This window comes from Genypterus blacodes, unplaced genomic scaffold (genome assembly GCF_046128005.1).
Source record: "Genypterus blacodes isolate CSIRO-AG114 ecotype Tasmania unplaced genomic scaffold, CSIRO-AGI_Gbla_v1 ptg000348l_1, whole genome shotgun sequence".
NCBI classification, from domain to species: Eukaryota; Metazoa; Chordata; class Actinopteri; order Ophidiiformes; family Ophidiidae; genus Genypterus; species Genypterus blacodes.
The window spans coordinates 1,334,034-1,359,404 of record NW_027467132.1 but is presented as its reverse complement, the minus strand read 5'-3'; the positions used below and the strand labels follow the sequence as shown (position 1 = coordinate 1,359,404).

The 25,371-nt window shown below is 46.0% G+C and overlaps 3 protein-coding genes across 7 annotated transcripts; 1 reads left to right on the top strand and 2 right to left on the bottom strand.

Moving 5' to 3' along the window:
• Positions 1–1,017: 1,017 nt before the first annotated feature.
• Positions 1,018–15,437, bottom strand: LOC142988779 (WD repeat-containing protein 37-like). 3 transcript variants are annotated; one of them, XM_076138037.1, is made up of 14 exons: positions 15,295–15,437; positions 13,793–13,989; positions 11,685–11,781; positions 11,292–11,387; positions 10,885–10,949; positions 8,833–8,971; positions 8,368–8,439; positions 8,197–8,241; positions 7,923–7,999; positions 6,982–7,216; positions 6,647–6,788; positions 3,634–3,768; positions 3,439–3,553; positions 1,018–3,334 (listed from the first exon to the last, which is right to left on the bottom strand). In XM_076138037.1, the coding sequence occupies exons 2-14, from the start codon at positions 13,943–13,945 to the stop codon at positions 3,203–3,205; spliced, it is 1,503 nt and encodes a 500-aa protein (XP_075994152.1). In that variant the 5' UTR covers positions 13,946–13,989; positions 15,295–15,437; the 3' UTR covers positions 1,018–3,202. The 3 variants fall into 3 exon arrangements, with proteins under 3 accessions (XP_075994152.1, XP_075994153.1, XP_075994154.1); XM_076138038.1 differs by lacking the exon at positions 15,295–15,437 and adding an exon at positions 14,692–15,129; XM_076138039.1 differs by lacking the exons at positions 13,793–13,989; positions 15,295–15,437 and adding an exon at positions 12,378–12,550.
• idi1 (isopentenyl-diphosphate delta isomerase 1) lies at positions 15,217–18,405 on the top strand. Its single transcript, XM_076138040.1, has 7 exons — positions 15,217–15,315; positions 15,866–16,024; positions 16,403–16,575; positions 16,695–16,787; positions 17,022–17,152; positions 17,347–17,451; positions 17,618–18,405. Exons 2-7 carry the CDS (start codon positions 15,873–15,875, stop codon positions 17,828–17,830), a joined length of 867 nt encoding a protein of 288 aa, XP_075994155.1. The 5' UTR covers positions 15,217–15,315; positions 15,866–15,872; the 3' UTR covers positions 17,831–18,405.
• Positions 18,406–18,656: 251 nt separating this feature from the next.
• LOC142988778 (copine-3-like) lies at positions 18,657–25,318 on the bottom strand. 3 transcript variants are annotated; one of them, XM_076138035.1, is made up of 17 exons: positions 25,193–25,318; positions 24,276–24,413; positions 23,752–23,931; positions 23,427–23,501; positions 23,272–23,343; positions 23,077–23,157; positions 22,864–22,953; positions 22,133–22,231; positions 21,956–22,042; positions 21,783–21,842; positions 21,538–21,671; positions 21,377–21,431; positions 21,220–21,271; positions 20,984–21,117; positions 20,663–20,899; positions 20,287–20,399; positions 19,603–19,737 (listed from the first exon to the last, which is right to left on the bottom strand). In XM_076138035.1, exons 2-16 carry the CDS (start codon positions 24,405–24,407, stop codon positions 20,289–20,291), a joined length of 1,599 nt encoding a protein of 532 aa, XP_075994150.1. In that variant the 5' UTR covers positions 24,408–24,413; positions 25,193–25,318; the 3' UTR covers positions 19,603–19,737; positions 20,287–20,288. The 3 variants fall into 3 exon arrangements, with proteins under 3 accessions (XP_075994148.1, XP_075994149.1, XP_075994150.1); XM_076138033.1 differs by lacking the exon at positions 20,287–20,399 and having other exon boundaries at positions 18,657–19,737; XM_076138034.1 differs by lacking the exon at positions 20,287–20,399 and having other exon boundaries at positions 18,657–19,737; positions 25,189–25,304.
• Between the last annotated feature and the right edge of the window lie 53 nt (positions 25,319–25,371).

The window sequence follows — 25,371 nt, the reverse complement described above, 5'->3', positions numbered from 1 at the left end:
ACACATCCCCTACAGGACACGATGATCATTTCCTGTAAGTTTCGGGCAAATTAATTTTTTGGTCCAAATTCCCAAAACGACAGTGTATACATGGACCAAATTGTTTGTTTTTCTAAAAAAGCGTGTGTGTGTGTGTGTGTGTGTGTGTGTTTGTGTGAAAAGTAAACAAAAAACAAACAGCCATCCATATGAAAAAACATCAAGAAACAATCAAAACAAGTTTTACCAACTCTCCATTAAGTAACGTGAACTCACCTGACGCCTTCAGGTCAGCAACTTCCAGCTCAAAGTCTCTGGTGGTGGAGACCCCAGAGATGCATTTCAGGTCAACACTGTCCACTGCACACTCGTGTGGATGCGTTAAGAATTTGGAAAGATCAGTGTCCTCACGAAATACTCTTAAATTCCCGTCACCTTGCGTAGTCCACACACGGAGTTGCTTCTGAAGTTCTAACTGCCCCAGCTGGAGATTCCGATGCAAATGAAGCATGGCGCGTATCTAAGTGCGTTACATTTGTCCGTTTCATCGATGCAATGTTATCGTTGCTTATCAAACATACCGCAGATGCTGCTGTCTCCACAAAGGCACATGGAATGTACGGTGATCCTCAGCTGGCCACCTGACGGAAAGGAGGAGTTTACTTTTTGACCTTACAGCGACCCGTGTCCTTCCGCATTATCCACTTAAAATTGAGTTTTGGTTCGACGGTTTAAAATAATATTATTATTTTGTATTTGGAATTTTATTTTCAAAACAAATACCTGTTAAATGTTTTACTTTAAAACGATATAATTATTAATAATTATTAATAATTATTTAAACAATAGGAATAGATCTTCGTGCTGAACTGAAGACTATCGGCACATACAGTAAGTGTTATGCATGTTCATACAGAGCTCCAACTAGTCCTTACTTCCAGGTTCCAGGAAGTGTGATGTTTCAGAATAACACACATCTGTAAGAACTCAATAAAATGTTAGGAGTTCTGTTTTAACAAGAGTAAAAGTGAGAAGAAATGGAAAAGGAAGTCACACATTTTATTTCAAAGTGTCAGAGAGCACGTACCCATCACAATGAAGTATGCAAAGTAGACCACAGAATGAGGTTTGAGGTGAATATGTTTCGCTACAGAGGAGCGACGCCTATCCATACTTTATTTATATATATATATATATATATCTTCAGTCTGACACACAATCATTTACAGTATCAATCCAAAAATCATATTTCCTCCCAGTTGGAATTCGTATGTGGGGCATAAAATGGACTCGCCTCTCCCTGCAGAGGACAATGACTGAGTTCTCCGTGTGAAAGAGCCAGAGAGTAAAAATCCATCTGTAATGTGCAGCGGAACACAATTAGTAATTTAATGTGCATTTGGAAAAGTGCAGCGGATGGAAAAGGCCAAGTCTCCGTCTTTGAATGCGTCGGTAAGGCATTTCAACAAGATTATTACATTTCTAGATTCTTTGCTACTTCAAATCTCCATCCTGACTCCATTGTTGCTCCACACAGCAGACACACACAGTTACAGTGTGTAGTGTGGGTGGGTGGGTAACACACGTGTATGTACGCAGAGCTACGTGTACACCGGGCACAGACACACACACAAACACACACACACGCACACACAGTCGTCCTTAGATCTACAGCAATAAAAGAAGGTATTCAACTTCTGAAGATCAGAAACTACAGCATGACTTCATGTTTATTATATTGCACAATTGAAATGACAGTTTTTCCTGGAATTCCATCCGCCCAGTCCCACACAAAAGGTACATCGCTCTAAATGAGATTCAGTGTGCGTTTCAAGTCATGTTCACTGATTTCCAGAGATCTCTGGGGTCTCCAGGCTCGGTTATTGCTTCTGGATTTGGATTAAGAACAGAGAAGCACTATAAAAAAATAAAAAAAAATTAAAAAAAAAAAGAACAGCTGCGTGAGGATGAGGGTACAATGCGATCTGTGAACACTCACTGTACTTCAAATAGACTGAACTGAAGCCAATAAATAATCATTCAGCGACACGTTTACATCAGGGGGGAGGGGGAGGAGCTGGGGTTTGTGTTTCACTGAGGCCGAGGACATACGGGCAAGATTATGGCTAAAAGTGAAGCTTAGATCGGCCGCATAAAGGGAAACTACGTCCCGTTCACGAATCCTCACGTGATTCATGAAGGGAAGTGAAGTTCTTTTCTCTTTATCGCCGATGCTTCCGGTCCTGACAGAGAGGCGGCGACACGACGACAGAGAACGCGTTCTGTAAACAAGGAGGCAGACCCGCAGCGTCACAAAAACCAAAATATCCAAATAAAAAAATAATCTGAAAATAGAAAGGCTGGCTGTGAGGTGAAAGGTCAAAAGGCGAGGAGTCGCTCTGGAGTCGCTCTGTGCCAGACGCTCGCACACGACCGCACATCCAGCTTTAAGACGCGGTGAGACGGAAAACAACCGGGCCGCCTGAACGCCGCCGTAGACTTCTGTTCTGCTCTGCGGAGAAGGAATCTAACAAGTCTGACTAAAAGGATAAAACATTTCACAGAATCAAACTCTCTGCCGAGCTCCAGCCGAGTACGAGAGAACGAGCGACAGACCTGCCACACACACTTTCAGCCTTCGTCCGGCACCGGCGCTTCTCTGTACGTCGAATTCTACAAACTTCATCCTCCTCTCAGAACCTCTTGGAGTTCGTACATGCAAGAGCGAGCGGTCAGCAGGAACTATACAGCAGTGATGTGAACAGCAGCCTGTGACTGTGGAGTCAAACACACACACACACACACACACACACTTTGGGGAAGGCAGGGAGTTAAAGCTTTGGGCCTAACCACGTCACGATTCACAATCCATGCTAACTAAGTCAAACACAGAAGCTGCACTCTGCGGCCTCGTACGCCACTCACTGGAACACCGAATGTAACAGAAATAAGTGAGAACCGTGCTTTGGAAAAATAAAAACAGGGCCGAGTTTAAGCTCATCTGCTGGAACCGCAACTTAAATATGTAACACACACACACACACACACACAGAGTACGAGGCCACAGCTAACATGTCTATATGCACCAGGGATACACGGAGGGATTGTGTCTCATAGTTTACTGTGTGACTCTCATTGAGTGCGTGTGTGTGCGTGTGAGTGAGTGAGTGAGTGAGTGAGTGCGTGAGTGTGAGTGAGTGTGTGTGTGTGTCTCTCAGTGAGGTTATTTCTCCTGCAGCAGCGCGGGGATGTTGATGTTCCAGCCGATGGCCTGCCGGTCGAAGCCACAGGTGAACAAGTTGCACGACTGGTTCTCCTCATTCCACGCTGTGCAGCACACCATGCGCCTGTGGCCCTGCACACACACACACACACACACACAAAGACACATTTCATTTCCTGGTGTGGACGCAGGATTGCTCTAGATTTGTCTTGCAGTGTTTAGTTTTGTGCCGTTACCATTCTGTTGCTGCGTGGAAGTCTGGCCAGCCTGACGCCGCTCATGTCAAACAGACGGACTTGTCGATTGTCGTGTGGCAGAGCGATGATCCTCTGGTTGGCCGAGACGCTGATCCTGAAAAACAAATACATGGTTGAAGGTAACTGCTTAACGGTTTTGGCGAGCCTACAGAGATGATGACGCGCCGGCCTTACCGGTTGATGGCCGAGTCGGTGCGGATGGTTGCTATTGGCGACCTCATGTTCTTCAAATCCCACACCTTCACTGTGCGGTCGTCGCTCCCGGAGACCACATTGTCGCCCACTGTGAACACGGCCGAAGTCACCGTGCTGCAGGAGACGAGCAGAGAGGAGACGAGCAGAGAGGAGACAAAGTCAACACTAGATCCAATTAAGACACATAAGAGACATAAGGTGATTAAAGTGAACCGTCTGTACAGGGCTCAATATGTTGCGTCTCGTCTGCCACTGACGGCGTTATTACAAACCGATGATGACGCGAATCGACACTTCGGCAACATCCCAACACTTTTTCCTGTTGCACCATATGGAGACAAGTTAATCCGGTGAGACTCCTAATTTGAATGTGATTCTGGTGCAGCTCACTCTTCATAATATTTCAAGGTATCACCTTCCCACAGTGGGGCGGGGGGGCAGTCACACTCACACGCACACTCACATAGGTGTACTGCAACTGTTAGGACAACTTGACAAGTTCAATAATGACTCGGAAGCATCGGCACCTTGAAAACACGTCGGAGCCGTCGGGACGCCATGAAAGAAGTTTCCGTCTCTTCTCGTCAACTTTGTCACATTGAACGCACAAAGTACTCTGCTGAGTGTTTGAGTTTCTGCTAAACAGTGCGAACAATAAAAAGGGAGGGCTTGTATCCTGCCATGGCACCTTGACAGTGTTCAGTCTGTGGAAACGCCTCTGATCTTCTTCTGATGACGAGCGAGGTTTAACAGCTCTCAAAGTTCTGCAGTGACGGTGAAGCTATTTAATGTTGCTGCATTGTATTCAGGTTTTCTCGAATCGACCAGGTAAGTCAAAGTCATAGGGGAAACCTGTGCAGATTGACACGATCCAGCAAAGACACACTAGCACTGTTTGGATGACAATTACAGAAAGTATTTCCCATTTCAACTTTATCAAAAAGGTCGGGTCGAACCAACCTGTAATGTTTTCTTATTCCATCTGTTTTGTTCCTTGGAGAAAACACACACACACACACACACACACACACACACACACACACACACACACACACACACACACACACACACACACACACACACACACACACACACACACACACACACACACACACACACACACACACACACACACACACACACACACACACACAGTTTTACTCCCCATTCCTCTCCTAATTCAAACTGACGCAGCATTAAGGACTAATTAGAGGACTGAACCTGGTCCTGTTCCAGCGGCTGAAGCAGAGCGGTGTGACCTTACAGATACCTGCTGACATGAGGGGTACGGCGTCGACCGCGAGGAGGAGGAGGAGGAGGCGGAGGATGGGGGTGATGGAGCGAGACGTGGAGGCTCTGCTGCGGGCGGGGGAAAGGGTTGATTAAGGTTAAAGAGTATTAAAGGATGAGAGTGAGGTGGGAGGAGCCTGTCAGCGATACTCAACAGCCTCTTTGACATCCAAGGTCGACTGGTGGTAACCATCAGATACAAACATGCTGGTTAAAGTGTAACTGAGACATTTGTTGCAGCTCGTCTGCCTCTGAGGCTCCAGGCCTTAAACCTCTGTGCTGGTTGCTGATCTGCCTCATTCAGGCCCGATCAAAGGGTAAAATGTAACAATTCAGGTCAAACATGACAAAGAGGCTTTCCAGCACTCTGTTATTTCGCCGCGCTGCAGTTTAACTGAGATCGTGGTAAGAGTCAGCGTGTCCCTCCAGAGACGGGGGGGCGGGGGGGCTGGGGGGTCAAATCTGCATACGGGTCCTGGCTCTGCCTCTCCACCCCGGGAAGGCTTCGGTGGCAGGAGAGACAAACGCGACATGGCAAAGCGGTTTGTCGAGCGAGTGGCCTGTCACTTCTCATTTGCCGTGTGCTGTTTTAGCTCACGTGTAGTTATTATTACCACGCAATTACAGAGGGGCGGAGGGAGGAGGGGCGGGGGGGGGGACGGCACTTTTAGCTGCCGCGCTTCGCTGTCAGGCAGCGTTAGATGTAATTGCCAGTGAAGACGGTGGAGGGGGAAAAAAAAAGGAAAAGAGGCCGTCTCCCCTCCAGCTCCGCTCTTCTTCTGCCTATTAAATCATTCACACTCTCCTCTCATCTGCTGAGGGACGGAGAGATTACGCCACACTGGAGATACTGGGAGATTAGCAACTGTGTGTGTGTGTGTGTGTGTGTGTGTTCGATCAGACTGCAACTTCCTACAGTCGGGCTTTAGCTTGTAAAACACGGAAAACACACACGCTTGTGCTTTTTAGGAACAGGAATAAAGATGTAAAGAAGGAGGGAAGGAGAGAGGAGGGAAGGAGAGAGGAGGCCTGTTGTTCGCCGTGAAACAGCGGCACTTAATCTCATTACACCAATTGTCTATAAGAGAGAATTAAAGTGGGATCGGCGGGAATTATATATGTTGGGGTGGAACATAATGAGTGCTACGTAATCCCCCCCCCACACACACACACACACACAAAGGCTGCCAGGGAGCACAGCCAGCCAGCCAGCACACACGTATGACACACAAACACGCACACACCCACACTTCTTTGGTCTTTTAAAGAGCGCTGCCATTGAAAGCCAGACGAGCCTGACAGTCGTGGTTTTGAAATGAACGCCTGCAATTGAGTGTTAACAGCGAGCGAAGTGCCAAATTACACAGAGTGGAGGGATTAAGGCAGAAACAGACAGATAAATGAGCAGGAGAGTGAGGGGGGGGGGGGGGAAAGAGAGAGAGGAAGAGGAAGAGGAACAAGTAGTTAAAGTGAGAAGAAGAAGAAGTGCTCGGTAATGAATGAGAGGAGAGGAGAGGAAGAGATTTGGCTGAGAGCAACAGGGTCTGTGTACATTAATGTGGAGGAAGAGACGCCAGTGTGACTCTGGTGTTGTGGAGCCACCTGGTGGAGAAAGAGAGAGCTGCACACTTACCTACTTTTTTTTGTAAAGAGCAATCATTGTTTGTGTGTGTGAGTGTGAGTGCGAGTGCGTGAGACTCACTCGGTGTGTCCCTGGAAGACGTTGACAGAGTGGATGGACGGCTCTCTGAAGTCCCACAGTCTGAAGGTGGTGTCTCTGGAGGAGGTCACCACCAGCCGCTGAGTGGGATGGGTACAGCAGTGGGTCAGCTCCTGGTCATGACCTGTACACACACACACACACACACACACACACACACACACACACACAGGTAGTGGAGGTGATAAAATGATTCCTACAGTAACATAATAGTCTTCAGATTAACAAAAAAAAATTATACAAATGTCATCATCTCAGTGTTATTCCAGTCAAACATTCTCTAATTCTTCACACACACGTCTCGCCCGTGTGCTTACCACTGAGTGTGTGAACCAGCTCGGACGTCTCCACCTCGTACAGGTTGGCCGCCCGGTCCCAGGACGCCGTCACCACCTGTCGGCCGCCCACCAGCCAGTCGGCCGCAATCACTACCCCCTGGTGGCTCTTCAGGGTTGCTGTGGCGACCCGGACGGTGGGGACCTCGCAGGGCCCTTCGGGGTCCACCTCACCTTCCTCTCTGTCCGATGAGTCCTGGTCTTCATCGCACGAAGCCTAAACAGTAATTTAACAGGATTACAGTTGAAACATAAATAACAAGGAGCTCTAAACTACACGAATGAGTAAGAGGAAGAGATTCAGACAGCCTGAAGGAGAGTGAAGATGGAGTGAAGGTGAGGAGGCAAACAGAGGGAGGTATGACTGTGTGTGAAGTGGTAATGAGAGAAACATCCAAGTCTCACGTGAATAATAAAAAGCTCTTAGCCTTGAGCCTTCAAGAAGCTAAGAAATCTGCTCTCAGTAACATCTGGTGTCTCATGTGTGTGTGTGTGTGTGTGTGTGTGTGTGTGTGTGTGTGTGTGTGTGTGACTCACAACAGAGAGCAGTAAGTAAAGAGCTCAGTCCCTCATGTTTACACTTTAGTTTGGGTGTCATCAGTTTCATATAAACAAAGCTCAAAGTGACGGCTGTGACAAAGATTACAAAAGGTTTTCTTAATTCACCACTAGAGGGCACAAGTGTTCACATATCCACCAACACACAACTGAGCTGTGACTGGGCTTCTTGCTGATATAAAGCCATAGTTTTATTATTATTACTGTGACATGCAGAGACGATTCATCATGTGACTGTACTGAAGTGTTGCAGACATCACCTCCTCTGTATGTAATCAATATTCTGCTGCAGGCTCAGCCGTGACAGAGTGAACTCCCCTCACAGTGGGAGCTTTGGACACACAGCAGAAGGAGGTGCTACTCACGCTGGCATCTGGTGGCGGCTGCGGGGCGGGGAGCTGCACCATGTATCTCCAGATGTGAGCCGTCTGGTCCCCGGAAGCTGCGGAAACGTGAGCGGGAGCGTAAACATAGGAGTACACATCTCCACGTGCAAGACGACAACCAGACGCTGCGCCTTTTACTAAACAGCGCAAGTGTGAGTGCGGAAGTGTTGACACCCGACAGCTGCGCACACAACAGAGGCTGAGACGCAGCGACGGCCGACTTATCAACAGAACTGGTGTGTGTGGCTGGTACCTGTGAGGGCCATCTGCTCCGTGGGGTGGAACTTGATGGAGTTGACTGTGAATACGAGAACAAAACAAATCAATTTGAAAGCGGCTGCTGCTTGGGTTATGACTGCTGCAGACACTTCTCTCATTGTACACTTGCAGATAAGACAAAGCGGGCGAATGACATCCTAATTACCTGATCCTGCATGGCCCGCATACCTCAGGAGACATTTCCCCGTCTCTATACTCCACAGCAGAGCCGAGTGATCTGTGGGGGAACAGGGGACGGGTCTCATGTACTCCTTTATATCTCATAATTGGCAGCTTGCTTGCATTTGCCTGCTGACAAGTTAATAGCGCTGACCGATTATAGGGTACTTCCTGTAGCCTTTTATTGGAATATCATTACCGCAGTTAAGTAAGCGTAGCATAAATGCCAAGATATATAAGCCTCTGAATCATACTTTACAGTGTCAATAGTGTGTGTGGTGCAGGGAATAAACAAATCTCTAAGGACAAGTTAAAGAAGAACTCTTAAGTAAGCAAAGATTATCTTCAAATAGAACCAAAGATTTATCCAAACAGTGAGAAACACCAACACCCACAATACACAGAGACTAGAGTGCATTAGCTGATAGGAATATGAAGTGAGGTTTGGTACCTGCAGACGCCGTTCCCAGCACCACCGGCTGAGTCCGGGTGATGCTGAGGTCCCAGATCCCGTCCCTGTGGCCCACATAGTCCTTCAGCAGCTGGCACAGGGCCCGGGATCCTGCGGTGGCTTTGAAACTAGACACAATCTGAGAGGAAGAAGAGACCTGAGCTTTACAGACACATCGACCGCCGGAACAAAGCAATTCTAAACACGGCGTATTTAAAATTACTCTAAATTTCAATACACCTGGATCAGTGTTTGCCCTCCTTCACTGATGGTAGTGGTTCACCTCTAAAGATAACACGGTGACACGTGGCCTGTAGTTGCTTCGGGCCGCCACACGACACGACAGACACAGTAGAGTGTTGCGTCATCTGTCGCTCTGCACTCAGTGTGTAGCGTACATGATGCTGCTGCTTCAGACAGGCTGACCACAGCAATAAGCTGAGAGCACTGGAAGTCATTAGATGCAGCAGTGTAGCATCTGGTTCACCTGTGTCACACTGGGTTAATGTACTTTCTCTTCTGGCTGGCGAGCGGACGACCGGAGTACAAACAGTCCTGTTATCCTGAGATCAGAACATCGACAAGCAACTGAATGTAACCACGTGGCAAGAGAAGTATACTGTTCCCATTGAGGTCAAACCAGAGGGAATCTGTGAAGAAATGAGTTTGTGGCCAGCTGAGCTGCACATTAAACAGTGACTCGTTCTGTCAGGGCGTTCATCTAAGAAGCCCCTCCTTGATCCCTTGCATCCTCTTCTCTAACGACCAAGAGGTTGGTAAGTCCGACTCCTCATCTGGCTCAAACTGCATTTAGTGATAAAATAATGTTTATATTTACTCTAAGAGAGGTGACTGGAGGGAGAGACTTTAGGAAACGTGGTAAAATAAAAACCTTACTTCTCATACCTGGAAGTGTTTGATGAACAGTGAGCAGATAAAAGAACGACACTGAGCTGTAAACAAACTCCCTACTTTAGTTACAAACACACGCTGAGGTGCGACATCATTGAACGAGATGTGGAAACATTTTGCATTATGCAAAGGTAATCAATGCTGAAGCTGCTTTAAACACACACAGCTTTACTAACTAAAGCAGCATCAGCAGGCTGCTGAGCCTGACAGGGACGGGTCCTCAGAAAGCTCATTTGCATTGTAGGGGAAAAAGAAAATTCAAACATGTTTCCACCTCAGCTGCTCACTTTGCATTTAAGACCTCATTCCTTTTCCTCAGCTTTATTGGTCTCTTTGCTGAGGAAGCCAACAGGTTTAACAACACCTGACGCTTACATAAGGCTCATCTATGTTCCACTCTAGCTGGTACTTTGATGGGTAAGCAGACCAACAGGACACACCTCCATTCCTTAGAAATGAGGTTTAAAGATGCAGAGCAGAGATGAGGAGTCATGACTGTCAGACTTTGGGTTAGAGACTTAGAGCCCACAGCCATGCTTAGGGACAAATAGAGCACCAGGCAAATTACCCATGAGCCTCCACCCCACAACTCACATGTGGCCACACTAAAGTTGTGAGTTCCACCTATGTTGCCGTGGAAAGTGTACCAGTAGGTTTGTGTTCTGGATCAGATTTGGTGGAGGTTAATGCTGCTAAAGTTAATAAGTAAGAGGCTCACACACAACCTGGAGTTCTGTTAGTTTAGGCCCAGCATGTTTGTTAATTTACTCTGACTGACAGGACGATAAGACCACATTTAATGGGAAAGAATCAATGCAGAAATACACAGAATTCCATCGGGTCTGTTAGCTTTGACCTGCCACTGTACAGAACAGAACCAAGTGTATTCTATGGCCTTAAACTGTCTAGAGGGGGAAACTATGACATGAACGCACCATGACTTCAAATCCTAAAGGCTAATGATTTTTGGTTAAACTTTAAGTGATTTTCCCTCTCATGGTCGCCACAAACTCAGAGAAACCACTTCCTCTCCAAAACACAGAGACAAAGAGGCTTTAGAGAGTGTGTACTCATTACCCCGGGCCGGATCCAAACAGCTGGGATATTTACACAGATGAGCACAGAGCGGTGGGACGTTACCTTGCTGGTGGAGGCTTTGTAGGTCGTCTTCAGCTTCTGGGAGAGTTGACTGGTGCTGTGGCTCGCTGTGTGATGAAGAGACAAAGAGACCGGTGAGTGGACCAGCTGGTTTGGCCGCCTAATAAAAGTGTCACTGCTTTTAAACACAAACACCTCAGGGGACAAAGACTGGTAATGAAAGTTAAGCCATGGGATCTGTGTACATGGACGGTTTGATGATGAGGATGTTGATGTTTTAACAGCACAACAACGGTGACTGACATTTGACATCTATGTTTAAATCAGACCAGGGTCAAAGTGTTGCTATGCCCTCATTATCCACACCAACAATATTTAACATTTGAATCTGCAGACAGAGGAGCAGCAGGGTCACGTGACTCCAGCAGACTGAGGAGGAAACACTGGACCTTTTGTCTTCAGGGCTCCCTTGCCGGGGTCTCCTCCCTCGATGGTCTGTCCATCTCCGGTCAGACGCTCGTTCAGTGAATCGATCTCCCGGCGTACTGTAATGTTAGCACAGGGACAGGACGTCAGCAGACACACACACACACCACCTCTGCTCTTAAACAGTCCTGTTAATCAATACAGTAAGATGTTTCCCACAGAACACTGAGAGGAGTTAGTCTAAGGAGGAGGCTTTATTATCCAAAAGCAGAAGTGTTGCCCTCTCAATCATCATAAACTTGACAAAACCAGATGATAAAGCAGGATTGATGGTTGCCCTTTATCTGGATCACAACACTGACGGCTCTGTAGCGTTGTGAGACAGAAATATCCTCTCTGTCACCTTGGTTACTCACGTTCCAGGTTTTCGATGTAGAGGTTTTCAAACTCGCGCTCTATCTGTCCAAAAAGGTCAAGAAGGTTGTTCCTGACGGAAAGTGGCAGCTTGGAGTCCTGAACAAACAGCAAAGAACAAATATTTGATCAACTTCCTGTCATGGAGAGAAACGGCTCTGGTATTGTCTGGAGTCTTCTCATGTGTTCTATTCTTATTTAAATGACAAAATAATATAACAACCAGCAGCATTCTCTTGAAGGCAGCCTGTGTGTGTGTGTGTGTGTGTGTGTGTGTGTGTGTGTGTGTGTGTGTGTGTACCTGATTAACACAACATTTCCATTTGTGTGAACACTCAGCTGCGTATTGAGCAAAGCTATTTTTATAGCACAGTTGACCCAGTGAGCAAATAGAGCCCAGCTGGTTGAAAACATAGTTGAACAATTTCAACTGTAAAGAAACCAATAAACCGCAGCTACAGTTGGCTGGAAAGTGAAAGTGTTTTATTCTTATTGGTTATTTATATCTTATTTAACCGCATTTCAACATTGAAGTAGAAGAGAAGTTGAGGACCTAAAGGAAGCCACTTTGAGCCGAGACAGCAGACCTGCAAATCAACCGGCCTGTCCGTCACCTGCAGCACATTAACAATGATCCTAACTACACAACCTCCAGAGTCCGTCCGGCTCTAAACTCTACAGCTCCACTAACTCACCTCCATCCTGAACTCAGAGACGCACACAGTTCAGGTTTGACCACCACAGAATACACACCACGCCAAGAGAAGTAAAGGCTGCCGTCAAGACAACGGGTTTAAAGGCTGCTTGTGACAGCTTGGCTGGAGAGCGGCTGTCTGTTTCTGCAGCCATGGAGAAAGAAAGATGAGGAAACCAAACACCCCACAACCAGACTTTCTCCTGGCACGCGTTCAAGACAAACAGATCGTCACTGCGACTCTAACCGACATGTTGCAACAAAAAAAAAAAACCTCTGCAAACAACAAGCGACCCTTATTCATTTAAAGCTGATTAGTTGTGGCACTAAAATCTGCAGCGTTCTCTGGCTGAGGTGCATAATGACGGCTACTGAGTCGGTGAGAGAAAGCCATCTATACGGGTGTGTGAGCTCTTTAGTCTGTGTGTGGAGCGTGTGCTGGTGGAGGCTCAGGGACGTTAAATGAGCCGCCATGTGGCTAAAGGGGCCTCAGAGATCATGGCAGCCCGTATTAAAACTTGATGAGACAACAGGCCGGTGCCAGCGCAGCTCGGGTTTAAGTGGCTTTGATAAGTCAGAGGGATTGACTGGCAGGGAAAGTGAAGGAGAAAGGAGTTCAGTCGCCTGCAAAGGTTGAAACATAAACACGGAGGAAACTGTGTGAACTCAAACAGCATGTGGAGTCCATGAACATGCTTCATTATGCATTTCACCTGTTTCTCTGCTTTGCTCTTCCTCTTCCTCTGGCTTTCAGTTTAAACTTCCCAGACAGAGACAGAGATAGATGATGAAACATATAACTCACTCGCCCTTTGTTCAGAGGGCCTGAGAGAGGACTGGAGGCTCCCAAAGTTCAACAGCCAGGATCTTCTTGATCAAGCAGTTGACTCAGTTCACTGCGGGTGCTTATCAGGAAATGATTGCAAATGAACGTCTACACAGTCTTCCTTCTTAGAAATACAAATCAATTCAAGACGCCATTCAAATAACCTGTTTAGAGACGGATCATCTGCGTGAGCTGACGCCATAGAATTCAAACTAAAGCAAATACCTACAAAGCATGGACAGAGAGAAGAGCAACACAACTGTTGCAACACCGAGGTAAAAAAATAAAAGCAATGCTGCTCAACCGGCTGGTGCTGTAGTCTCTAAAACACTCAAACACAGGCAGGCCGCCACAACAACAAAGCTGATCCATCTGCTACCATCTGCACACAAACCTCCACAGGTGTATGCAAATGTAGCTTTGTGTCTTAAAACATGCTGTGTTTCATAAGCTGATGCTGCTACGGGAAGTGTGTGTCTGTGGGAGAGAGAGAAAGAGGGAAGGAAAGCTAGAAAGAGAGACAGCCAGAGAGAGAGAGTGTGACAGACTGAATCTACATGAGCCTCCTCGCCCTCCCTCCCTTGGCTCACCTGTCCCTCCAGCATGTCTCCTCTCTGGGTGCCCAGCGGCCTCTCCTCTGTGCTGTTGGTGCGGCGGATGGACAAGCTGTGGGCTTTGCGCTTCTGCTTGGGGTGACGAGCAGCTGAGGCAGAGCCAATAGTGCTTCCACCCTCCACAGGCATCCCTCCTCCCTAGCCGGTGGCCCTGCCCCCTGCAGAGATCCTACCTGAGAGGCAGGTAAACAGAGGCCAGAGGCCGGTTGGTCGGGTTGGTTGGTTTATTATGCGGGTCGCTAACACCACCTGCCGACATGAGCTTTGCTTGGCTGCCGGTGGAAGCCAAGCAAAGCTCATGTCTGCAGCCAGGATGTGTTTGGGTAGAAGATCAGCTTTCACCACATGAGATAATTTCATATTAGGTGATCGGATCTTCTGGCTTCATATTGTTTTATATTTAGTTTTGCAACATGAAGGCACGGCTGAGACTCTTCAAAAAGACTCTTTGTTCACTGCTTCAAACCTAAACCATGACTCCAAAATTGATATCCACCACTTTAATATTTCAATGATATGATTGAATAATGATCACCTTGGTAACCTGTAATATGGATCATGTGTTATTTGTTAAAGGACCAATACATTTGAGTTTCTGGGCTGTTGGTCAGTTTGAAGACGTCCTTATGGCTTCTGAACATTAAATGATTTATTATGACTATAAATGATGAATCAATAGATAAGACAAACAAATCAATGCTACTGTGACAACATTCAGACGATTTATGCAGCGTCACGATCTACACACTAACACAATATCTGCATTTAAACCTAACATTTTCATCATGCAGACATAATGTTAGGTACAGAATGAGCCAGTATCTTTCAAGCCACGGCACAGAACACTATGACTATATTTAAAAAACGTTACTTACCTAACGTCGACCCCAAAATAAAAGCGCCCACACGTGAAATGAATGACTAATAAACTACGTCCTGAACTATAAATAGCTTCACCCAGGTTACGGTTTTAAGGTTAAGGTTACTCGCTGAGGTAAGGTTGAGTTATTACTTTTATACGTTTCGTATATAAGTTGGATAAAGAATTCGATAGAAACTCGACGCTTTCAGTGAATATCGCTGTAGCTTATATGTAGCGGACTAGCTGCCACATAGCACCTACACATCACACACAGCTGCTATCAAGGTAGCTCGCTGTAAAATAATGTTAACCTATGGAATTTAGTATTTTAAATGTGCTGTAAACGTAACCTGGACAATGGAGGACGATATTACATTAGGCAGTTTAACAGATATGAAAGATTTTGTCCCATTTTGACACATCACGTATGCTGCAGACTTCCGTGTCACGTGATTTGTGTTTGGCCCGTGTAAGCCAATAGGCTGTCGGCAGGAAGTTCCAACATCCAATGAGAGACAAGAACGTCGGTGACAGGAATGGATTCAGCGGGTTTTGCATAGGGTTCTGCTCTAAAACTACGTAGACAGAGATAAGCCAAAATAAGTTGTTGATCTACCTGAAACGAGAGTAGCCATTTGTAAGTAATCGACGCTTTTATCGGTTTCTTTGTAGGCTGCAAAAATGGCAAATAGTGGATGTGTGTCCAGTTGTCGGAGGCTGGGTGTTGGTGGCTGAGCGGCGCTGTGGTTCGATGGCGTGTTGACAGAATCAGAGTGTGGGGTAAAACTCGAACTGGATCTCAGGGGAACAGTATAACGAGGCTTTATATGCTGAAACTCCCAACAGATTTTTACAAATGACATTAAAAATGACAATTAACACAATAAACAATCATTAAGAACATTTATTAAGTAGAAAAACGGACTTAAGCAATCTGAGCAAAGTGTCTGCTTCATAAAGAGTGTCACCCCCGCAGAGCAAACACTGATGAAACTAATAAATCGTTATATCAGGAAACGCTATCATTTAAATGCCCATTTTAAGGTGAAGTAATTACAGAAAAGAGTCAGCGTTCACGTTCATGCCACACGCGTAATCAGAACGTTCCGATCCCGACTCCATGTGCTTTTGTCCGGGATTTCCCGATAACAGTATCTTCCGTTCATGTCATTGGTTTTCAGTTCTAGTCAGGCGATGGTGCGGCCGGTGTGGGCGGTGCTCCGTGCGGTGACTCGCGAAGGCGCTCGCTTGTTTAAATCAAACGCACATTATAAATACTCTGCTGCTGCTGCGGTCACCCGACTCTCAAACACGACCATCCCGAACTGCACCAGAGCTTTTTCGAGGTGAGTTGTGCTTTTAATTTCCGTTACATGATGTTGAGCAGTGAGCTAGCGGCAAACCTGTTCACTAAGCTGACAGTGTGCGCCTGATTTAGGTGTCCGGGCTCCTGCGCAGCCCGTTAGCTTTGGTCTCTTAATTTGGATATAAAGTCGCCCCACATGTTAACCATAACTTCGTCTCTGACTGATAAATTCTGAGCTCATCGTAGTGTTGCAGCTATTTTCAAATGAGGGCAGAGGTTAAAGTCTTGTAAGTTGCAAGACTTGCTCACTTTCTTGTGTGTCAGGCTCAGAATCTATCAATCAACCTTCACACAACACTAATATATTCTTACTGCAGTGTGCACTCACTCCCTCCCTCACTCTGCCCCCCTCCCAAAGTGAGCCCAGGCCCCTCCACTGTGCCCTCAGAATGCCTGATGTAAGCACAGAGCACCTGGACGAGAAGCAGGTGCAGCTGCTGGCAGAGATGTGCATCCTCATCGATGAGAACGACTGCAAAATCGGCGCCGACACCAAGAAAAACTGCCACCTCAACTCCAACATCGACAAAGGTGCCTGACCACCACATAACACACTATAACACACACACATATACACATCCTGCCTGTGTCCTAATGCCTTAAATGTCCTGGATTCATTATAGTAAACGTGTGTTGTCTTTGTGTTGCAGGTTTACTACACAGAGCTTTCAGCGTCTTTATTTTCAACAGTGAAGAGAAGTTGCTCCTACAGCAGAGATCTGATGCCAAAATCACTTTCCCAGGTCAGCAGCTGTGGCGGAATGTAACGTACTTAATGTATCAGCTTGTATCAAGCAGCTGAACCTGTCTTTGCTTCATCATGCGGCATAGTTACTGACTCTTGCATAATTGCCGTCTTAACTTTGACTGGTTGAAGCTTCCTGTTTTTCTCCCCCACACATTTTACAAATGTATTCCACAGCAGATACCAACATGCACATTCATTATTCTGCCATCGTGTGTGTGTGTGTGCGCAGGATGTTACACAAACACCTGCTGCAGTCACCCTTTACACCTGGAAAGCGAACTGGAGGAGAAAGACGCCATTGGAGTGAGGAGAGCTGCTCAGAGGAGACTGGGACTTGAACTAGGCATCCCCACAGAACAAGTACGGCAAGTTTGTGTGTGTGTGTGCAAGCCAAACACACAGTTCAGCTTTATGAGATTGCAAACTTTGGTTACAGAGGAGATGTTGTTGACTTGTAGTTGACTGTTCTATCTGCCTGACTGGGATTATTGAGGATTTGTGTGATTCCTTTCCTTGGTGCTGATCTCCTTCCTCGCCTCCTTGTTGCTTCTCAGGTGACCCCAGATGAAATGACGTACCTGACAAGGATTCACTACAAAGCCCAGTCAGACGGGGTTTGGGGAGAACATGAAATCGACTACATTCTCTTCATGCACAAGGTAGAGTTGATAACCGCTAATATCTTGTTGTTTTGATTGTGTTATCCTGTGATGTAATCCTATCTGAAACACATTAAAGGTCACATGATGCACAGCCTGATTCAGTGTAGAAGCATGCAACACGTCACTGTAACAACTTGTAACATCTGTTTGTGTCTCATTAAAGGATGTGGAGTTGAACCCAGACTCCAATGAGATTAAAACCCACTGCTATGTGAGCAAGGAGGAGCTGAAGGAGATGCTGGAGAAGGGCGAGCGTAACGAGCTGGAGGTGACGCCCTGGTTCAGCCTCATCGCCAAAACCTTCCTGTTCAAGTGGTGGGACAACCTGCACGGCCTGAAACAGTTCATGGATCACAAGCACATCCACCGCATGTAACTCTGGCCAGGATTAAGCTCTAATATCCTCCAATCCTGTTTGTGACAGCTTAGGATGCTCAAGACCCGAGGCGGACATGAGGAAGTGTTTCACTGGCTGCTTCTTTCAAGCTGCAGTGACTTCAAGTTCATTATGTCCTACAATTAAAGAGATAATGTGATTTAGGTAGCAGGTCGGTGATTCACTTTAGTTAGTTTAGCACTCTGTTTTTCGTTTGTTGGGCAAATGCTACAGTCCAAGTATTGAGGAAAAATAAACACACTAAGCTGTTACACATCTGGAAGAGTCTCCACACAGGTTCTACTGATGGGACAAACTATGGGAATGTCAATGTTCTGTAGCCAACCTACAAATCAGGAGCTCCGTCACAAGTTATGTGTCAGTTAGAAAATGTAAAATTTCTGTAAGCTGCTCCTTAAAGATTGTATTTTTATATAAAATCTTCAAGTGCCTGAGCACAGGTGGATAGGCTTGAATATTCAAGTCCTGATGTGAGATTCAAACTTTTTCTGTCACTCTGATAGTGAAATGCTGTCTTGTTTCAGTATTTTACACAATAAAGGTTTCAAAGTGTTGCATTGTGGTCATATTGCAACGTTTTAACAACATCACAAGTTCCCTATGTGCCATGTTTTAAGTGAAGTTCTTCTAACGTACCAGCAGGTGGCAGCAGCGAACGTTTTACCATGGCAGAGCCTAGAATCCCATTTGGCACAAGCAGGTTCTGGAGAAGTCAACTACTATGCAAATATTTCTTAATCAAATCATCCAAGTATACAGAACAGGCATTACCAGCTCGTTCAGGGAGATTCTGAGTGTCAACAAGCTGAGACAACATACATTTAATCAGATAGAGACAGAATTCACAAGCAAAGGACAAACAAATGTTCAAGAATGTACAGTTGTACTTGTATTGAATAAAGATTCATTTATTTGGAATTATGTTATATTAACATGAACACATGCTTGATGCACTTTGTACTTGTTAACACAAGCAGCACACGCATGCTCCACAGGATCGTGTCATTAGGTTTTGTTGTAGAATTGTATCAACAAATTACAATGGAATTAGATGCACACATGCTGTCAACATGCACAGATCTCAATACCTTAGTAATGCAGTAGTACTGTATCTAAGTATACAGTAACAACTTGAGTAATACTGGCATGTATAAGCAATTTTCCAGTTATATTCTACATTTATAATTACTGTGTTATAAAAAGCTCTGAATGTTAACTAAACATAAAAATAAGGTTTGGCATTTGGCAAAGAGTAAATTGGCTTGATGTTTTATGTATATTACATAAAAATATATTGCAATGTATATATTGTAACATCAAATGCAAAGCTTCTTGGCTACACACGGATATAAAACTATGTAAGTACTGCAGGCTGGGAAAGAGAATTCTAAGCTCCTAACAGTCACATCAGGGTTCATTGATGCCTTTTTACCCTTTAATTCTAATCATTACTAATCAATTATTACATTAATCATACACACACACACACAATGGGTTATCTGTGGCAAGAGCAAACTTTTCACTAAACTCTGGAATTCATCTTGCTTCTAATTTTGTGCCAGAATTCTTCAAAGTGAACATAAAACAATTATAAAAAAACTTCTATGATAAACATGAATGAACACGCTGCACCGGCTGTGACCCGAGGTGGTCTGAGTTCTGGTGGGCGTTTACCTGCTGGGTTCCCTGGAGCCTCAGACGGCCGCTGCAGGCTGTGGTGCAGCCTGTGGTGCAGCCTGTGGTGCAGCCTGTGGTGCAGGCTGTGCTGCAGCAGGGTTGTTGTTGTTGTTGCTGTTGGGGGGGCTCAGCTTCATCACATTGAAAAACTCCACCACCTGGCCAGGAACCTCTGCCAGCACACTCTTGGCTAGAGCCTCAGTAGGACCCTGGGAGGTGCAGAGGATCGTTACAAGTGATTATCTGATCATTAATTCCGATCAGGTGAAAAGCTAAATTGTTGCAAAGCAGTAGGTTATGCAGGATAAGAGGTTGATGGGTCTAAAGGAAAAGTGAGCTTCATGCATACTTTGATTTGTAATGTCCCACTTCTCTGCTCCTCGATTTATAAGAGAGACACACTGACCCAGATAAGAGTGCTCTGTTAACATTGACGGTAACAATAGCTAGATTATAAATATTTATAAAAGTGTCAAAGTACAAAAAGCTTAGATGCATTAGAGAGGATTGTTCCTTTAATGTAAAGCTGTCAGGATGCTTCTGAGATCTACCATCAGTGCAGAGGAGGCTCTCACACAACGTACAGCAGAGTGTGTGTGTATGTGTGTGTGATCCTCCTGACTGCAGCACTGATGACACATCCACAGTGCTGCTTCATGCATCGATTCATGCATTGATCTGCTGAGGCTGTGATTCACATTAAAGGAGCAGAGCTGAGGTGGTGATGGGATAAACAGTGAGACTGGAATAGAGTGTACCCCTATGAAGGACTGGGCTCTTGTGGAGGCTTCAGTTTGAATAAACTGAAGAAGGAGGCTACTTGCTGTGGTAACTCGGCCAATACGCTCTGAGCAAGAGCCTGGCTGGGTGCCTGAAAGGAAATACACAAGGCACACAGACACGCTCAGTGAGGGGAGACAGGCTGGGGGTCCGGGGGGTCGGGGCTGCTGACTAACATCGTACAGGGACAATACCATGCTTTACACTAACACCGCTTAATCATTATGATGTGAAACAGCATGCAATTATTAAAGCAATGAGTCAGCAATCTGTGGGGAATCAGCCACAGCCTCCACCATCAGGATCAGCTGCAGAAATCAGCTTCAGCTCTGTGACGTTTCACCGTTTACTTACATTTTGGAACTGTCTGAACGGCACAAACTGGACGATGTCCCGCATGGCCGACTCCCCGCTCAGAGAGCGCAGGCGGCCGTCGTCTCCGTCCAGGACATCCATGGCGCTGAAGTCTGCCCCGCCCACTCCGATGATGATGATGGACATGGGCAGGCGGGAGGCGTTGACGATGGCGTTGCGTGTTTCATCCATGTCTGTGATCACGCCGTCAGTGATGATGAGGAGGACGAAGTATTGCTTTGGAAAGGGAAGCGGCACAATTGTGAAAACAGGAAAATAGTTAGAGTGTGTTTGCAGATGTTTGATGTCAGAGTGACTCACTGAAGCGGTCGTCTGCTGGAGGGCTTGCTTAGCAAAGCAGGCGACGTGGTTGATGATGGGGGAGAAGTTAGTGGGGCCGTAGAGTTTGACCTGGGGCAGACACACCCTGTAGGCCTCCACCACACCCTCAACCCCTACACACACACAGTCACAGAGCAAGGGTTACACACACACACACACATACGGTCACAGGGCAAACTATAACTAAGACGCAGGATAAGGGTTTGTAGTCGTACCGGTACAAAATGGATTTGCTGGGTTGAAATTGAGAGGGAACTCATGGGAAACCTGGAGAACAAAGAGAGAGACATAGACACTCAGAGATCCTCTTTACTGACTAACTAAATCCTAATCTTAGCAATCTAATGTTTCAGTGTGAGGTCCAGTGCTCACCTGCCACGTCGGAGGGATCTGAGCTCCGAAGCCAAAAGCAGGGAACATCTTGTCACTACACGGGAAAGACAAAAAACTATCTTAGTGACAGACTAACGCTTCTTGGCAACGACATTGTTTAATGTGACATGAAGCAGACGGCTGTCCAGTCAGTCAGGTACCTGTCATAGTCCTGGATGACGTTGCCCACAGACCAGATGGCGGTGAGATACTCATTAACCCCCTGAGGGCTGATGTAGTGCAGAGACTGGGGAGACTTGGGGTCGCCGTTGGAGCCTGTGAAGTCGACGGCGACCTGCAGAGACATTCAAAGTGGCGGTCGACATGTAGCTTGTGTTTAGAAAGAAACAGGCTTATTTCAGGATACTGTGTAGTAAAGATCTGTCAATGAGAGCCCGAGACTCACAGTGAAGTTGATCTGGCAGCCTCCCATCACATAATCCAGGAAGGTGTACTCCTTCACCACCTGGAGCAGGAAACATCCTTTATATTCAGTGATACTGTGCTGGACATGTAGACAATGTTTAAGGGCAGATCGCACAACAACAACGCACAAAAACAAGTCATGCAGTGTCTCACCTGGCACAGCTTGACGCTCACAACGCCTGAATTCTTGTAACCCTTCTTCTTCTGCTTCTTTTTGCTGTTCACGCATTCAAACTCTGCCTGCAGAGACAATAACACGAGGCATGGATGAGAGGCTGCAGGCGGTTACATCACTCCAACCAGACATACAAACACACGTGTCACACTGACCGGAGAGTTGCGTGACGCCTTCTGGAGCTGAGTCATGGTAGTCTCAAACGCCCCGATGAGATCGTGCGAGCCGTCGTCGTCGTAGTCATAACACTCCACCTGAGAACGGGAAGAGACACTTCAGTGAAACCTGAAACTTTCAAACGAGCAGGGAGACAGGACGTGACGGCTAATTTGAGTCATCCAGGTATGAGAACGCCAGGATCGCATGACGTTATCCTGCTCGAATGACAGCGGCAGACCTATGAACTCACAACCAACGTGCAGTTTGGACCACCAGTTAAGAAAATGAGCAATCATTCAGATAAAGGATGAATTATTCACCTGGAGATTTGTTTTAAAACCTGCAGGTGAATTAAACAGGCAAACACATGCGACAGTCAACACAGAGATACGAAGCTTGCATCAACCATGAAACTACAAACACCGGCCCGCCTAGTTTCAGACGAGGCGTGAGTTCGGCGAGGATCGAGTCGGATGAAGATGATTTGAGACGCCACTGAGGAAGAGTCTTCTGTTTCCTCATCTACTCACTACACACACGTCACACAGAGAGCGATGGTCAGACAAACACTGAAGCGGCAGGTCACTCACTTGTCCCCCCGTACAGCTAGAGACGGCTTCCCTCTAGACATTTTTGCTTCAGAAGGTTTGAACATAAAGCGAGTACAGAGAGGGAACAGTTGTTGTCTTTGGAGCAGAGTGTGTGTGTAAACGTGTCCTGCTGGTACCTTGATGGGTTTGTCCATGTCGGCACCGCAGAGAGACTGCAGGGTGATTCTAAAGGGTCTCCAGGTCGGATTCAAGTTGTTCTGTACCACCTAGAGGACATCATGGAGGACAGACAGGCTTTATTAACACATCCTGCATATCAGTTTGTGGTTCTCAGTTCCTTATCATAGCCTGAGAGTTGTAGATGTATGGAGAGCGTTTGTTCCCTGTACCTCTGTCCTGTGAGCGAGCTGCCATCCGCTCGCTGTCTGCTTGTGGAATTCCAGGTAAGGGTCGGACTTTCCAAAGAAATCCTACATTAAAAAAAAGAATTCATTAACACCACACACACACACACACACACACACACACACACACACACACACACACCTTTGCTCTAAACTTCATCCAGACTGAATTGCATGAACCTTGTTATCCAGTTTCCTCGCTTCCATCTCAAAGTTCACCACTCTGTTGTCGTTTATTTCTTCAGCACTAATCTACACAAGAAAGATATGTGGGTCAGCATGATAGAAAGTCTAAATCTCTGCCTCATCTCTCTCTCTCTCTCTCTCCCACTCACTGTGATGGTCCCTTTCCCCGCAGGTTTCTTATTCTTCAGGGTGAGTGGCCGGGTCAGTTTTTTGCTGGACACAACCTACAGGCAACAGATAAACATGAGAGCACATTGTAGTCAGATCTGCATGGCTGATGGCATCACAAACAAACAGAAAGAATCAAACATGAGCTCTCAGTGTGTGCTGGTCACAGACTGCCAACACAGCTAAAAGTGTTTACAGATGCTTTACCTTGGACCTGAGGGAAAGTAAAACAGTGGTGTCTGATTACACTGCCAACATTTGAATAGTGCAGGCGTGTAGTAGTAGAAACCGGCAGACAGCACCCACCTGCCCTAAGGTGCACTCCAGCTCTCCCAGGAAGTCGTCATCACTCAGGTCAACGGTCTTGTTGTCGATGTCGTAAATCCCAAACTTCAGTTTCTGCACAATCTCAAAGTAGTAGTCGATGACAAACTTCTTGGCAAACCTTGGGCTGAGGCAATTCTGGACTTGTTCTGATCGTCCCATCTGTTTAGGGAAGTTAAGACAGTTTGGTTTTTTTGAAGGGGATTTGAAACGCAGACATTTCAACATGACTGAGCAGGAAGTAACCCTGGACACAAGTTTAAAATGTTGAAGGACACACATTCATTGATGGATGGAGCAATGCTGACTTTTCCATGAGGGGTTAATGATTTACACTGACACACTCTGCTGCAGGGGTAATAACACACAGTCCCACACAGACATCACAGTTACACCTTTCTCACAGCAGGGGAGAGTTCAGAACAAATGTCATTAAATAAAACATTGTAACATTCAGCTCTCTGCTTCCGAGGTTTAATGAATCCTGATCCGGACTTCCTACTGACCTCATACCACTGGGACTCAGAGCTGGACATGAGCAGGACGCACAGAGGGTCAGACTTGGACCCGATGTCTTTGTCCAGCAGGTTGTCACAGGAGACAGTGAGCTCCACCTTGGTCACACACTGAGCTGCCATGTCTGACTGTCAACAAACACGCAACAAGACAGCGAGGTAGAGTTAATCCATATAATCCATAGCAACTACTGAATTAATGACACGGGATTGATGAATGTGTACAAGGTATGCGTCATTACAAGCAGTGACGTCATGACGAACACAAAGGTGGAGTAGCTCTGATCCTCCCAAAGTTTATGCGGCAAACAAACGTATACAAATGAGTCAAAATTGCTTTAATTACGAAGGATCAGTTTCTTAGTAATTCGTATCATAGTCAGATTTTGGATAAATCTTGAAAAACTGGGTTCACTAAATGCCTACAAATTGAAATGTTGATACAGAAGGAATACAGAAGATTTTTTTTTTTTTTTTAAACATTCAAAACTTCTTTCTATTTAATTTTGATGCGGATTTCCGACACAACATAGTTTCACTTTATTTTAATGGGCGTTGATAGTTCGTTGAAAAGTGTCTGTCGATGTCAAAGTTTTGTAATAACATCTCTTAGAATCTGGTTTAAAACGCAAACGTAACAGCTTAAGATGGAAGTAAACCGCAATTAAGTTTCATAAAGGTTGAATATACAGTTTATGAAAGCGGTGTACATTTAAAATGGGTAATTTAATCGAAACGGAAAGCTTGGCACGAGTATTAAGAGAGAGAGATAAAGCTAATGCTAACGTTAACATCACTACAGACTGAGAAAGCTAACTGGCTAACAGCGCTGGTAACATGGACACAGGCTCCCTTCTTACGGTGTGTTTAACAGAATAACTACAATGGGGTCGTGAAGTGTAACTTACTGTCAAAAGCCTGGGAAACGTTACAAAAACACGATATTCCGTAAAGTGACAGAGTTAAGCTGCTGGGCTGGGCTGGGCTGAGCCGCTCCTCTCCGGATGTGCGTGAAGAGACAAGAGAGCAAATCAATACCGAGACCTTAAAGACACAGAAGTGATCAGCGCCAAAAACAACAAGACTT